General features: G+C 39.2%; 1 protein-coding gene across 1 annotated transcript in view; it reads right to left on the bottom strand.

Annotated features, from left to right (window-relative positions):
* Window positions 1–14,096, bottom strand: part of DOCK8 (dedicator of cytokinesis 8) — a 515,743-nt gene that overhangs the window by 462,264 nt on the left and 39,383 nt on the right. Inside the window, exon 7 of the mRNA XM_053699981.1 lies at window positions 7,162–7,374. Coding sequence (XP_053555956.1) covers window positions 7,162–7,374 — 213 coding nt within the window. The remainder of the gene's footprint in view (window positions 1–7,161; window positions 7,375–14,096) is intronic.

Genomic DNA, 14,096 nt, shown 5'->3' with positions numbered 1-14,096 from the left:
AAAAGTGACACTCATTTTATGATAGTCTTGTGAATAATATACAGTATATCAAAGGACATTAAACCCAAAATGAAATCCCCAATATAAAACTTAACTGAGCATAGTGAAAAATAAATACAAATAAAATGCAATGTAAATATTAAATATGCTGTAGTTTATCTGATTTCCCAACATGCTAAACAGTGGTTGTTAGGTTGGTTGCCTCTGAATTTTCACAGCAAAGCAGAACAAGTAAACATACTTCAAAAGGTAGCATCCTACATTTAAGAGGATTTAAAAGCTGCACAAATTTCACCAAGTGACAGACTCAGTGAAATTTTAATTTGATTTAAGATTTTTCCTCAAAGCAAATGTAATTATTGTTATATACAACGCACAATTAAAATCGTCTTAAAGGGTCAGGAAACACTTTGTTACTGCAAAATAAACTCATCTCAGCAAAGGGGATTTGATAAGATACTGCAAAACAATGCAAATTTAAATAACAAATGACAAGCTTTGTCAACTTCAGTACCAAGTCCAATTTGGCTCTTATAAGGCAAGTGAGGGAGTTTGGACATTGAGAATTTAAGCACACAAAGTGTTAATGTATTAAGGACATTTTCCAAGTATGTAAATTTATTGCAGTACCACACACGTCTTGTAATTGTAAAGTGTTTGATAACAACACAGTGTTCTATATCTTAAATCACAAAGCATTCACCTAAACAGCCTGTTTATCTACTCTTGACCCACACACTTTAACAACCTTCTCCTAGCTTTATCTGCTCCTATTCCCATAATGCATCTGCTTTTTGTTCTCTTAACTCAATTTGTTAGGAGTGTAATTTTACCCATTCCCTAAATTCATAACATTCCTAAAAAGGGCAGGTGCTAGAGTGACCAAAAATGACGCTGAGACACTTTATGTTGTTTTCTGAAATTAATTGTTATTCTAAGATCATTCCATCTACCTTGTTAGGACTAGATTACAAGTGGCGCTAGAGTTAAAGGGACAGTATACACCAATTTTCATTTAACTGCATGTAATAGACACTACTATCAAGAATAATATGCACAGATACTGATCTAAAATTCCAGTATAAAACCGTTTTAAAACTAACTTAGAAGCTCCCAGTTTAGCACTGTTAAAAAGGTCAGCTGGAACACCCACTGCAAGTGGTTCTATAGCAAAAAAACAGACACTCCCCCTCCCCCTTCCTCTGCATATGAAAAGACTCTTTACACAAACAGGAGTAAGCTAGAGTAGGTATACATCAGTATTCTCCTAAAACTTTGGGGCTTCGTTAGGAGTCTGAAAATCAGTGCAATGTTATTTAAAAATAAGCAAAACCATAACTTTTTTTTAAAAATTAAAAAAAGCTGTATAGGCTATATACATGGATCATCTACAAAACATTTATGCAAAGAAAAATCTAGTGTATAATGTCCCTTTAAGCTTTTTGTGCTAGTCGGGTTGAATTCGTATTACGTATTTAAGTTTAAAAAACATTGCGCTAGCGTTAACCCGAACAGCGCAAAAAACCTAACCTTAATTTTCCACGTGCATGTATTCCCCTATAGAAATCAATGGAGAAAAAAAAGAGGGGGGGGGGGGACTAACACTCAAGATCGCGCAAACTCCATTGCATTTTTGCATTCCTCATAGAAGTCGATGGAGTGAAAAAAATAATTGAAAAAAAACACCCATCCCGCAAACAACATAGCATGTTCGCATTTTACCGTAAATACATAGATAAAATATTTATTAAGTATGAATATTGCATAAAAATGTTTTATCATGTTTATATCTGCTTAATGGAAAAGGGCTAAAATGCACATATATATATATATATATATATATATATATGTGTGTGTACATATATATATTAATGTTTATATATGTGTATATATGACTGTCAATATAAATAAATATATATATATATATATATATATATATATAAATACATTAATACATATGTACACATATATAAACACGCACACATATATATAATATATATACAGTTGTGCTCATAAGTTTACATACCCTGGCAGAATTTATGATTTCTTGGCCATTTTTCAGAGAATATGAATGATAACATGATAACTCATGGTTAGTGTTTGGCTGAAGCCATTTATTATCAATCAACCGTGTTTACTCTTTTTAAATCACAATGGTAACAGAAACTACCCAAATTACCCTGATCAAAAGTTTACATACCCTGGTGATTTTGGCCTGATAACATGCACACAAGTTGACACAAAGGGGTTTAAATGGCTATTAAAGGTAACCATCCTCACCCGTGATCTGTTTTCTTGTAATTAGTGAGTGTGTATAAAAGGTCAATAAGTTTCTGGACTCCTGACAGACCCTTGCATCTTTCATCCAGTGCTGCACTGACGATTCTGGATTCTGAGTCATGGGGAAAGCAAAAGAATTATCAAAGGATCTGCGGGAAAAGGTAGTTCAACTGTATAAAACAGGAAAAAAAAAGATATCCAAGGAATTGAGAATGCAAATCAGCAGTGTTCAAACTCTAATAAAGAAGTGGAAAATGAGGGGTTCTGTTGAAACCAAACCACGGTCAGGTAGACCAACTAAAATTTAAGCCACAACTGCCAGGAAAATTTTTGGGATGCAAAGACAAACCCACAAATAACTTCAGGTTAAATACAGGACATGTGGTGTGGCTGTTACAAGATGCACAATAAGGAGGCACTTGAAGAAAGATGGGCTGCATGGTCGCGTCAACAGAAGAAAGCCATTACTACGCAAATGCCACAAAGTATCCCGCTTACAATACGCCAAACAGCACAGAGACAAGCCTCAAACCTTCTGGCACAAAGTCATTTGGAGTGATAGGACCAAAATTGAGCTTTTTGGCCACAACCATAAACGCTACATTTGGAAAGGAGACAACAAGGCCTATCATGAAAGGTACACTATTCCTACTGTGAAACACGGAGGTGGATCGCTGATGTTTTGGGGATGTGTGAGCTACAAAGGCAAAGTAAATTTGGTCAGAATTGATGGCAAGATGAATGCAGTATGTTATCAAACAGAACACCTCATTTTCCACTTGATTAGAGTTTGAACACTGTTGAATTGCATTCTCAATTCCTTGGATATCTTTTTATATCCCTTTCCTGTTTTATACAGTTAAAGTACCTTTTTCCCACAGATCCTTTGACAATTATTTTTCTTTCCCCATGACTCAGAATCCAGAAACGTCAGTGCAGCACTGGATAAAAGATGCAAGGGTCTGTCAGGAGTCCAGAAACTCATTCTATCTATCTATTGGGTTCTTATAAAGCGCGGCTATTCACCCGTAAGGGTCTCAAGGCGCTGAGGGTTGCAGTTCATTCGAAAAGCCAGGTCTTGAGGTCCTTTCTGAACTTAGTTAGGGTGGTAGCTTGTCTGAGGTGCAGCGGGAGGGTGTTCTAAGTCTTGGCTGCCAGGTAAGAGAAGGATCTGCCTCCCGCTGTGGTTTTCCTGATGCGGGGGATGACAGCGAGGGCTTGGTCGGCCGATCAAAGTTGTCTGGTAGGGGTGTAGAAGGTAGCGCGGTGGTTCACGTTCGGGACCGATGTTGTGGAGGGCCTTGAATGCGTGGGTGAGAAGCTTGAAGGTTATTCTTTTGTTGATGGGGAGCCAGTGCAGGTCCCGCAGGTGTTTGGTGATGTGGCATTGACAAGGGATGTCAAGGATTAGTCTGGCCGAGGAGTTCTGGATGCGCTGTAGTCTCTTTTGGAGCTTGATGGTGGTGCCGGCGTAGAGTGCGTTACCATAGTCCAGTCGGCTGCTGACGAGATAGACAATTCTTTTTCTTTCCCCATGACTCAATGCAAGGGTCTGTCAGGAGTCTCATTGACCTTTTATACACACACACTAAATTACAAGCAAACAAACCACAGGTGAGGATGGTTACCTTTAATAGCCATTCAAACCTCTTTGTGTCAAACTTGTGTGCATGTTATCAGGCCACAATCACCAGGGTATGTAAACTTTTGATCAGGGTCATTTGGGTAGTTTCTGTTGTCATTATGATTTAAAAAGAGTAGACACAGTTGATTGATAATAAATGGCTTCAGCCAAACACTAACCATGAGTGAAAGAAAAGTTTCATTCATATTCTCTGAAAAATGGCCAAGAAATCATAAATTCTGCCAGGGTATGTAAACTTATGAGCACAACTGTGTATATATATATATATATATATATATATATATACACACACACACACACAAACACATACAAATACATCTTTAGCAATGTATATGTATGGGACTAAATGTTAAAGCCATTTGCCTGCGGGGGGGTTTTCTAACATATATCATATCTTTGAACCCGTATAACTTTTTTGTGCAATATTGTTTTTAAATAATTTTTATTAGACAGTGTTAATATGAGTGTAAGTGTACTTACAAACAAAAAACAGTCAGGAGCACCGGTCCGTGATGACAGAAGAAGCATTTATTGAATGCCACAATAAAATTGAAACACAATTCAGTTACAAGGGCCGTCTAGAGTACGGACGCACAGCTGACAGCTCACCAAACTTCCTAGACGACGAAAGACAGCTGCCGCGTTTCAGCCGTAGTCGTAGTCAATGTTGACTATGGCTATGGGCCAAAACGCTTCTTCTGTCATCACAGTTCCTTGCTGTTTTTTATTTGTACTTATCTGGACACTCATACAGTGAGCGCGGCTGTTAAGGCATCACCATGGGGTGCTCTCCTCTCGCCACCTGTAATTGGCCAGCCTGTGGGAAGGACAAGCACACCGCCAATCAAGCAACAGCAGTGGAGGCCCGAAATAGGGTGTGTCAGCTCGTGGGACGCTCCAGCCGAGAGTCTGTAGTTTACGGAAGCAGCCAGCCCTGATGAAACCGGAGAATAGGCCCTGAGCCCAAGGTACATCTCACACCATTTGGGCCTTTGGAATTGGGGACTGGATGTTTTACACAAGGACCACCTTATGACCAGACTTAGAGACAAGAGTCTACGGATAAGGGGATATCCCGCAACTGTATGTTTGCTTGTTTTAGGCGCCTCACTGGAGGTATTTGTTTAGGACTGTCCTTCTGCTATTTGTAATTTATTCACTGGGGCCATTATTGATAAGCTGAACGGGCTTGAGTTTATTCCTGAACTTTTCTTGAATGTAATTGTACTTAGTAATGTATTTTTAAAGTGTTTTGTTTCGGACAACAGTTAACCACAGCTCTAAGATTGCGGTAAGGATTGAAGTGTAAATGGCGATTGCGCTAATGCAATCGCAATTTTTCTCCACTTGTAATATCAGCACAATGAAAATGGCTCACAGAAACATGATTACGCTAGCGCAAAGTCGATTACGCCTCACTTGTAATCTAGTGCTCAGTCTTTTATCCTTTTTCTCACCTGAGTATACAATTCTATGCTTGCACATTTTTACTTCTGTAAATGAATTAAACAAATATACACATTTACATGACAGCACCATCCATTGCTCATCCTAGGAAGTCCTGCATATGTGAGTCCATTTTCACATTGATTATTTTATTTATTTATTTTAAATCTTGACCATTTTTACATTGTTTAGATTATAATACTTAACCTCTGCTATACCAATCTTTAACCATAGCACATAACCCATGAGTCAAACAAGAGTACTTTTTCATCCTCCAGGAACTCATAGCTATAGTGATGTCTGTTTGTTCAAGCACTAAATATGGAGACTACTTGCCAAGAATTCATTAAGTTTATTTTAATGCCAATTAAATTATACGCTCATATGCCCATACCCATGTCACAAACAGGTCAGAAAACTTGCTTATAGTACAAACACAATCTGCTTTATAAAGAGACACTTATCCTTCTTCTGCCCATCATAAACTTAATGAATTATTGACATTTATGTGTATGTACTGATAAATGCTTTATGTATTCAACAGGGGTTTTACTCATTCATTAAATTTGTTGTTTCAGCAAACGGTTTCAAAAGGCTTGTAACAATTTTTTAGGGAATTGCAGGCAGAAACTACATGCTGAAACACAGAGACTTCTTTATTTGTCCAATGCACTAATTAGTTGTGTTGAAAAAGTGCTACAAAGCATAAGTAAATATAAATAAATATGTTATATCTGAATCCTGAAAGAAAAAAAGGTATAGCATGACAGCTCTATTTATTATGTCTAACTAACCACTGGTCATTTATTCAATTTATAATAGCTAAAGACATACTGTACATTCTTAATACAATAATTGATGAAAACTTGTGGCCCCACAACTATATATATTAATGGAACATGCACCTTTAAAGCAATCATCTTTATTGCTAATAAACTTTAGAAAATAAGTACAAAATTAAAATCATAATCAGTTAACCCATTTTAAAGTTAAACTTTATTAACAATATTCTTTTCTAAGATATCACATACAGCAGCGCTTTAAGTGGTATCCTTGTCAATATTTTCACTGAATTAGTAAAAATGTATAGTCTTAACATCTATTGTTCAAAAGGACCATGCTTTTTTGATTAAAAAGAAACATCCAATAACATTTGAGACCACTGTTATACATGGATTAGATAAATACTGTATATTCACATTAAACTTATAATATAGGTCTATGATCTCAATGGGCTGCAGGTAACTATTATTGCAGTGGCTGCTATAACCTAGGTTGCACATGATTGCTGTGAGGGTGTTAAAAGCCATACATGGATGTAGCTTATTTCATATTTAGGTCACTCTGACAAATTAATTTTTTCTTCCATTTTCCAGCCCCCTGTATCATGTGACAGACATCAGCCAATCACATACTAGTAAATGTATACCCTGTGAATATAAATTATTTGATAATGGAAGTAAATTGGAAAGAGTCTTAAAACTGCATGATCTATCTGAATCATACAATTTTATTTTGACTTGAATAATGTGAGCTCATTAAAAAGTATCCCCTAGTATATTAATCTTTCACCAGAGCAATACTAATTAAATATCTTGTCAGCAAACTCCCTATATCTCAACTTCTCAAGGTTGTGGTGCTTCTCTCAAAACACACATATTTTACTATAGCACATCCTGATATATTGCATTAATAATAACAATAATCATAGAAAAATAATAATTTTACAAATGACTAAAATTTTAATTAGAATACTCATTTAAACTGTAAATTATCAATTACAATTGTACCTCATCCATTGGTGGACTGAGGGCAAAAAGTTCTGCCTGTCTGCTGGCTTTTCGAGACTCTTCATTTTGTCTCTCAAGGTCCTCCACATTATTAATCTGAAGCAAATTCTTTAGGCGAGTCTCAGGCTGTAAACCACGCAAGTCAAAGTCACAGGACGTAAGTGTAGTTTTTCCAGATTCATCACACAATGCTGTCATCAAATTTCTGGAAGCCTAGATCAAATATGGATCCCGAAATGATTAGGAAACACACCCTGCTACAGTTTACATAAAAGGCAGAAAAATACTTTAATAAACAATGAACATTATGTGACAGTAAGTGTCTTAACATAAGATTCCACCTCTAGAGTTTTATCATATGAGACAGAGGTAGAGGAAAGGAGGTAGAAATTAACCTTAAAGGGATATGAAACCCAAAATTTCTCCTTCGTGATTCAAATAGAGCATACAATTATAAACAGCTTTCCCTTTAACTTCTATTATCAAATTTGCTTGGTTCTTTTAGTATCCTTTGTTGAAATGCATAGCTAAGTATACTTAGGTGCTGGGAGCTAGCTGCTGATTGGTAACTGCACAAATCTTGTCATCAGTTTACTGATGTGTTCAGTAAGCCCCCAGTAATGCATTACTGCTCCTTCAACAAAGGATAGCAAGAGAATGAAGCACATTTAATAATATAAGTAAACTGGATAGTTGTTTAAAAATGTATGCTCTAAATCATGAAAGAATAATTTTGATTTTTATGTCTCTTTAAAGCAAGAAAGACCCTAAAAAATATACTAAATAGTAATTAGAACATTGAAAATGTGAGGTTAAAGGGACATTATAGTGCAAAAATTACATGCTGTAATTTGTTAGCGCATAATTTTAACAACCTTGCAATACTATATGTATAACCCCCTCAGGAACCACAGAGAACTGCTGCTCCTGAGTGCTCCCTACAGCCACTGAGTCAATCAGCAGACACCATCATACAGCTGGGACAATTGCCACTGCTGATAGCCCACTGGTTGTATCCACTCAGGACCAGTAGTGCTCTGTCTGTGGCTTCTGACAGGTACTTTAAACGGACACTGAACCCAAATTATTTCTTTTGTGATTCAGATAGAGCATGCAATTTTAAACAAGTTTGTAATTTACTCCTAATATCAATTTTTCTTCATTCTCTTGCTTTCATTATTTGAAAAAGAAGGCACATAAGCTATTTTTTGGTTCAGAACCATGGAACGCACTTGTTTATTGGTAGGTGAATTTACCCACCAATCAGCAAGAACAACACAGTGTGTTCACCAAAAATGGGCCGGCATCTAAACTTACATTCTTGCATTTCAAATAAAGATACCAGGAAAATTAAAAGAATTCGATAATAGGAGTAAATTAGAAAGTTGCTTAAAATTGCATGCTCTATCTGAATCACGATAGAAAAAAATTTGGGTTCAGTGTCCCTTTAACCCCTTGCAGGGTTAAACACATAGGTGTGCCGCTTCACTAGTGCTAAAATGACACTCTTAAAAAAACATGGAACTTTTGCACTATAATGTTCCTTTAAACAAAATACTCTGTATTGTGTGCCCAGAATATAAAATCATATTCAGTTCTGTAGCTTTATGGAACAGTATAGACCAGGGATGCCACATTTTTCACAAATGTAGAAAAAGAAGCAATATAAACATTGCTTTGTTATGTGTTATAATAATAATAATTATCATCATAATAATTATAATAAGTATTTACTTTTTTTTAAATTGAGTACATTCAAGTAAATACAAATGTGAATAAACAATCCCATTCCTTCTCTTATCTATTGCAAGGGAAAGCTTATTTCTTTTTTATGACACGATGAGTCCACGGATCATCTTAACAACTCATGGGATATTCACCTTCTGGTCAGCAGGAGGCGGCAAAGAGCACCACAGCAAAGCTGGTAAATAGCTCCTCCCTTCCCTTCCACTCCAGTCATTCTCTTTGCCTACGTTAGTGATAAGAAGTGGTAAAGTGAGGTGTTAGTATAAATTCTTCAATCAAGAGTTTATTATTTTTTAAGTAGTACAAGATTGTGCTGCTTTGTCCTAGGGTGTAGCCGTAGTCCATATCAGTCTCTTCAGCAGAGCAGTGGTGGCTTTAGAGCAATGGGAACTTGTGGGACATAAATCTCACTGCGCCTCCCATACTTTGATGCTGCCCGAATCCTAACAGCCTAAGTAAGATGACTTTATTCTTTTCCACAGGACTAGGTGAGGGAGAAGACTCTTTGGTCACATATATTTTGGCTAAGCTGCAATATACAATGTGGTAGCCAAATTTGCCGCCAGATATGTTTATGTTTCAGTTAGCTCCCGGTGGTGTAATTGTTGAAACAAGGATAATGGCGACTGGGAGCTTAATGTTGTAACGCCTACGATGGGTGGAGCTAAGGGTGGCGCCAATTTGATTCAGTAGATTCAGTAGTTGCTATTCCGAATGTTTCTTCCATATTACCTGAAAGAGGAAGATACTTCGGGAGTATCTGAGAGTGAATTCTCAGACTCAGATGGAGTAATATCTTTATCTGATCCTGAGGTTGTTTTCTTTCAGTTTTTTAGCTTGAACACCTCCATTTGTTACTTTAGGAGGTTTTAGCTACCCTGGGCGACTCCGTCACTACCGGCGTAGTCTATTCTAGTGCGTCCAGTAAGTTATAAGGAATGGGAGAGACCTCATCCCCTATATTTAAAAAGATGTTTCCCATAGCCGACTCAGCTAAGGAGGCAGGGCAAACATTCCCTAGGGTGGAAGTAGTTTCCAGCTTAGCTAAGAGAACTACTATACCCTTAGAGTATAGTTGTGTTTTCAAAGGTCCTATGGACAAAAATTAGAGAAGGGATGTACACAAGGGCTTACAATGGCAACCAGCTGTGTACTTTGCTACTGTCACTAGTGCAACAGCATATTGGTTTGATGCGTTGTCTGATGCGACTAGGTCAGAAACTCCCCTGGATGAAATCCTGGATAGGATAAAAGCTTTCAAATTGGCTAATTCCTTTATTTTGAATTCTTCCCTTCAAGTCATCAAACTGGGAGCATAGATTTCAGGTTTCTCTGTTCCAGCTCACAGAGCCTTATGGTTAGAGCCTTGTTCTATGGATGTATGCTCTAAGTCCAAGCTTTTAGCGATTCCTTACAAGGGGAAGACCTTGTTGGGACCTGGCTTTACGGAAATAATCTCTTTAGTAAAAAAAAAAAAACAATCCAAAAGGCCTGCTGTTGAATCAAAAACAGCATGAAGGGCATGCCCCCGATCCAGGACCGGATCTTGTAGGGGGCAGACTTTCCTTCTTCACTCAGGCTTGGGTTTGAGATGTTCAGGATCCTTGGGCAATAGAAATAGTGTCCCAGGGATACAAATTAGAGTTCAAAAGTTTTCCTCCCAGAGGCAGGTTTCTGCTTTCAAGATTATCTGCAAAAAGAGAGGCGTTCTTACACTGCGTAGGAGACCTCTCAGATCTGGGAGTGTTTGTTCCAGTTCCAATACAGGAACAGGGTCTGGGTTTTTTATCCCAATCTGTTTGTGGTTCCCAAAAAAGAGGGAACCTTCAGACCAATTTTAGATTTTAAGAGTCTAAACAAATTTCTCAGCGTACCGTCCTTCAAGATGGAAACTTTTCGTTCCATTCTTCCCTTGATCCAAGACGGTCAATTTATGACAACAGATTTAAAGGACGCGTACCTTCATGTGCCCATTCACAAGATTCATCTCAAGTTCCTAAGGTTTGCCTTGCTGGACAAACACTTCCAGTTCGTGGCTCTTCCTTTCGGTCTTGCTACAGCTCCCAGAGTTTTCACAAAGGTTCTGGGATCGCTGTTGGCGGTGCTTCGGTTACGGGGCATTGCAGTGGCACCCTATCTGGACAACATCCTAGTCCAGGCGTCATCCTTACAGCAAGCAAGATTTTACATGGACATGGTGTTATCCTTCCTGCGATCTCACAGGTGGAAGGTAAATTTGGAAAAGAGTTCCTTAGTCCCAAGCACAAGGGTAACTTTCTTGGGAACCATAATAGATTCCATATCAATGAAGACTTTTCTGACAGAAGTCAGGAAATCAAAGATTATCAATACTTGCCTAGTCCTTCAGTCCACTCCTCGGCCATCAGGGGCTCAGTGCATGGAGGTAATCGGGCTGATGGTCAGACCTCTGCAGTTAAGCATGCTCAGGCAATGGAACGGAGATTATACGGATTTGTCTCCTCAATTACTACTTGAGCAGGAGACAAGGGATTCTCTTCAATGGTGGTTTTCTCTGGATCATCTCTCCCAGGGAACCTGCTTTCGCAGACCATCTTGGTGATTGTAACAACAGACGGCAGACATAGTGTGGGGAGCAGTCTGGGGCTCTCTAAGGGCTCAGGGGGTTTGGACTCAGCCAGAGCCTGTTCTTCCTATAAACATTCTGGAGCGGAGAGCGATCTAAATGCTTTTCTGGCCTGGCCCCAGTTAGCTGCGGTCCGGTTTATCCGGTTCCAGTCGGACAACATAACTTCTGTGGCTTACATCAATCATCAGGGAGGAACGAGGAGTTCCTTAGCGATGACCGAGGTAACCAAAATAATCCAGTGGGCGGAAGCTCACTCTTGCTGTCTGTCGGCAATCCTCATCCCAGGGGTGGACAACTGGGAGGCGGATTTCTTGAGCAGGCAGACCTTTCACCTGGGGGAGTGGGAACTCCATCCGGAAGTGTTTTCCAACCTGATTCTCAAGTGGGGTCAGCCGGAATTGGATCTCATGGCATCCCAAAAGAATGCCAAGCTACCGAGATACAGGTCGAGGTCCAGGGACCCCCAGGGCGAACTGATAGATACTCTGGCGGTCCCTTGGACCTTCAGTCTAGCATACCTATTTCCTCCGTTTGCTATTCTTCCTCGGGTAATTGGTCAAATCAAACAGGAGAGGGCTTCGGTGATCCTCATAGCACCGGCCTGGCCTCGCAGGATTTGGTATGCAGATCTGGTAGAGATGGCATCTCTGCCACCTTGGAGACTTCTGATTCAGGTGCCCTTTTCTTCAACCAAATCTAGTTTCTCTGAAGCTGACTGCTTGGAGATTGTACGCTTAATTTTATCCAAGAGAGGTTTTCTGATTTGGTCAGAGAGACCATGATTCAGGCTCGTAAGTCTGTAACTAGAAGAATTTACCATAAGATTGGGCGTAAATATCTCTATTGGTGCGAATCCAAGGGCTACTCATGGAGTAGAGTTAGGATTCCTAGAATTTTGTCCTTTCTCCAAGAGGGTTTGGAGAAAGGGTTTATCGACAAGTTCCCGAAAGGGTCAAATCTCTACCTTATCTATTTTGTTACACAAACGTCTGGCAGATGTCCCAGATGTACAATCATTTGTCAGGCCTTGGTCAGGATCAGGCCTGTGTTCACACCAGTTACTCCTCCATGGAGTCTGAATTTAGTTCTCAGAGTTTTTCAAGGGGCTCTGTTTGAGCATATGCATTACTTAGATATTAAGATGTTATCTTGGAAAGTTTTATTTCTTGTTGCTATTTCTTCTGCTCGTAGAGTGTCAGAGCTCTCGGCATTGCAGTATGAGTCTCCTTACCTTATTTTCAATTCAGATAAGGTAGTTTTTCGTACTAAATTAGGATTTCTTCCTAAGGTTGTTTCTGATCGGAACATTAATCAGGAGATTGTTGTTCCTCCTTTGTGTCCTAATCCTTCTTCTCAGAAAGAACATCTTCTGCACAATTTGGACATGATCCGTGCTTTAAAGTTTTACCTGCAGGCGACTAAGGACTTTCGTCAGTCTTCTTCTTTGTTTGTACTTTTCTCAGGAAAACGTAAGGGACAGAAAGCTACGGCTACTTCTCTTTCTTCTTGGCTGAAGAGTATCATACGTTTTGCATATGAGACTGCTGGACAGCAGCCTCCTGAGAGAGTTACGGCTCATTCCACAAAGGCTGTTGCTTCCTCATGGGCATTCAAAAATGAAGTTTCTGTGGAACAGATTTGCATGGCTGCAACTTGGTCCTCTCTTCACACTTTTTCAAAGTTCTATAAATTTGACACTTTTGCCACGGCTGAGGCCAATTTTGGGAGAAAGGTTTTTCAAGCAGTGGTGCCTTCCGTTTAGGTTCCCTGTCTTGTCCCTCCTGTATCATCTGTGTACTCTAGCTTGGGTATTGAATCCCATTAGTAATTAAGATGATCCGTGGACTCATCGTGTCATAAAAAAGAAAAACACAATTTATGCTTACCTGATAAATTTATTTCTCTTGTGGTGTATCCAGTCCACGGATCATCCATTACTTGTGGGATATTTTCCTTCCCAACAGGAAGTTGCAAGAGGACACCCACAGCAGAGCTGTTAAATAGCTCCTCCCCTAACTGCCATATCCAGTCATTCGAACGAAACAAGCTGAGAAAGGAGAAACCATAGGGTGCAGTGGTGACTGTAGTTTAATCTAAAATATTGACCTGCCTTAAAATGACCGGGTGGGCCGTGGACTGGATACACCACAAGAGAAATAAATTTATCAGGTAAGCGTAAATTGTGTTTTCTCTTGTAAGGTGTATCCAGTCCACGGATCATCCATTACTTGTGGGATACTAATACCAAAGCTAAAGTACACAGATGAAGGGAGGGACAAGGCAGGTACTTAAACGGAAGGTACCACTGCCTGTAAAACCTTTCTCCCAAAAATAGCCTCCGAAGAAGCAAAAGTATCAAATTTGTAGAATTTGGGAAAAGTATGAAGCGAAGACCAAGTCGCCGCCTTGCAAATCTGTTCAACAGAAGCCACATTTTTAAAGGCCCAAGTGGAAGCCACAGCTCTAGTAGAATGAGCTGTAATCCTTTCAGGAGGCTGCTGTCCAGCAGTCTCATAGGCTAAGCGGATTATGCTTCTTAGCCAAAAAGAAAGAGAGGTTGCCGAAGCCTTTTGACCTCTTC

Source organism: Bombina bombina, chromosome 2 (assembly GCF_027579735.1).
Source record: "Bombina bombina isolate aBomBom1 chromosome 2, aBomBom1.pri, whole genome shotgun sequence".
In the NCBI taxonomy this organism is placed as follows: domain Eukaryota; kingdom Metazoa; phylum Chordata; class Amphibia; order Anura; family Bombinatoridae; genus Bombina; species Bombina bombina.
The sequence above is the reverse complement of the archived record's forward strand: the minus strand, read 5'-3'. Positions and strand labels throughout refer to the sequence as shown.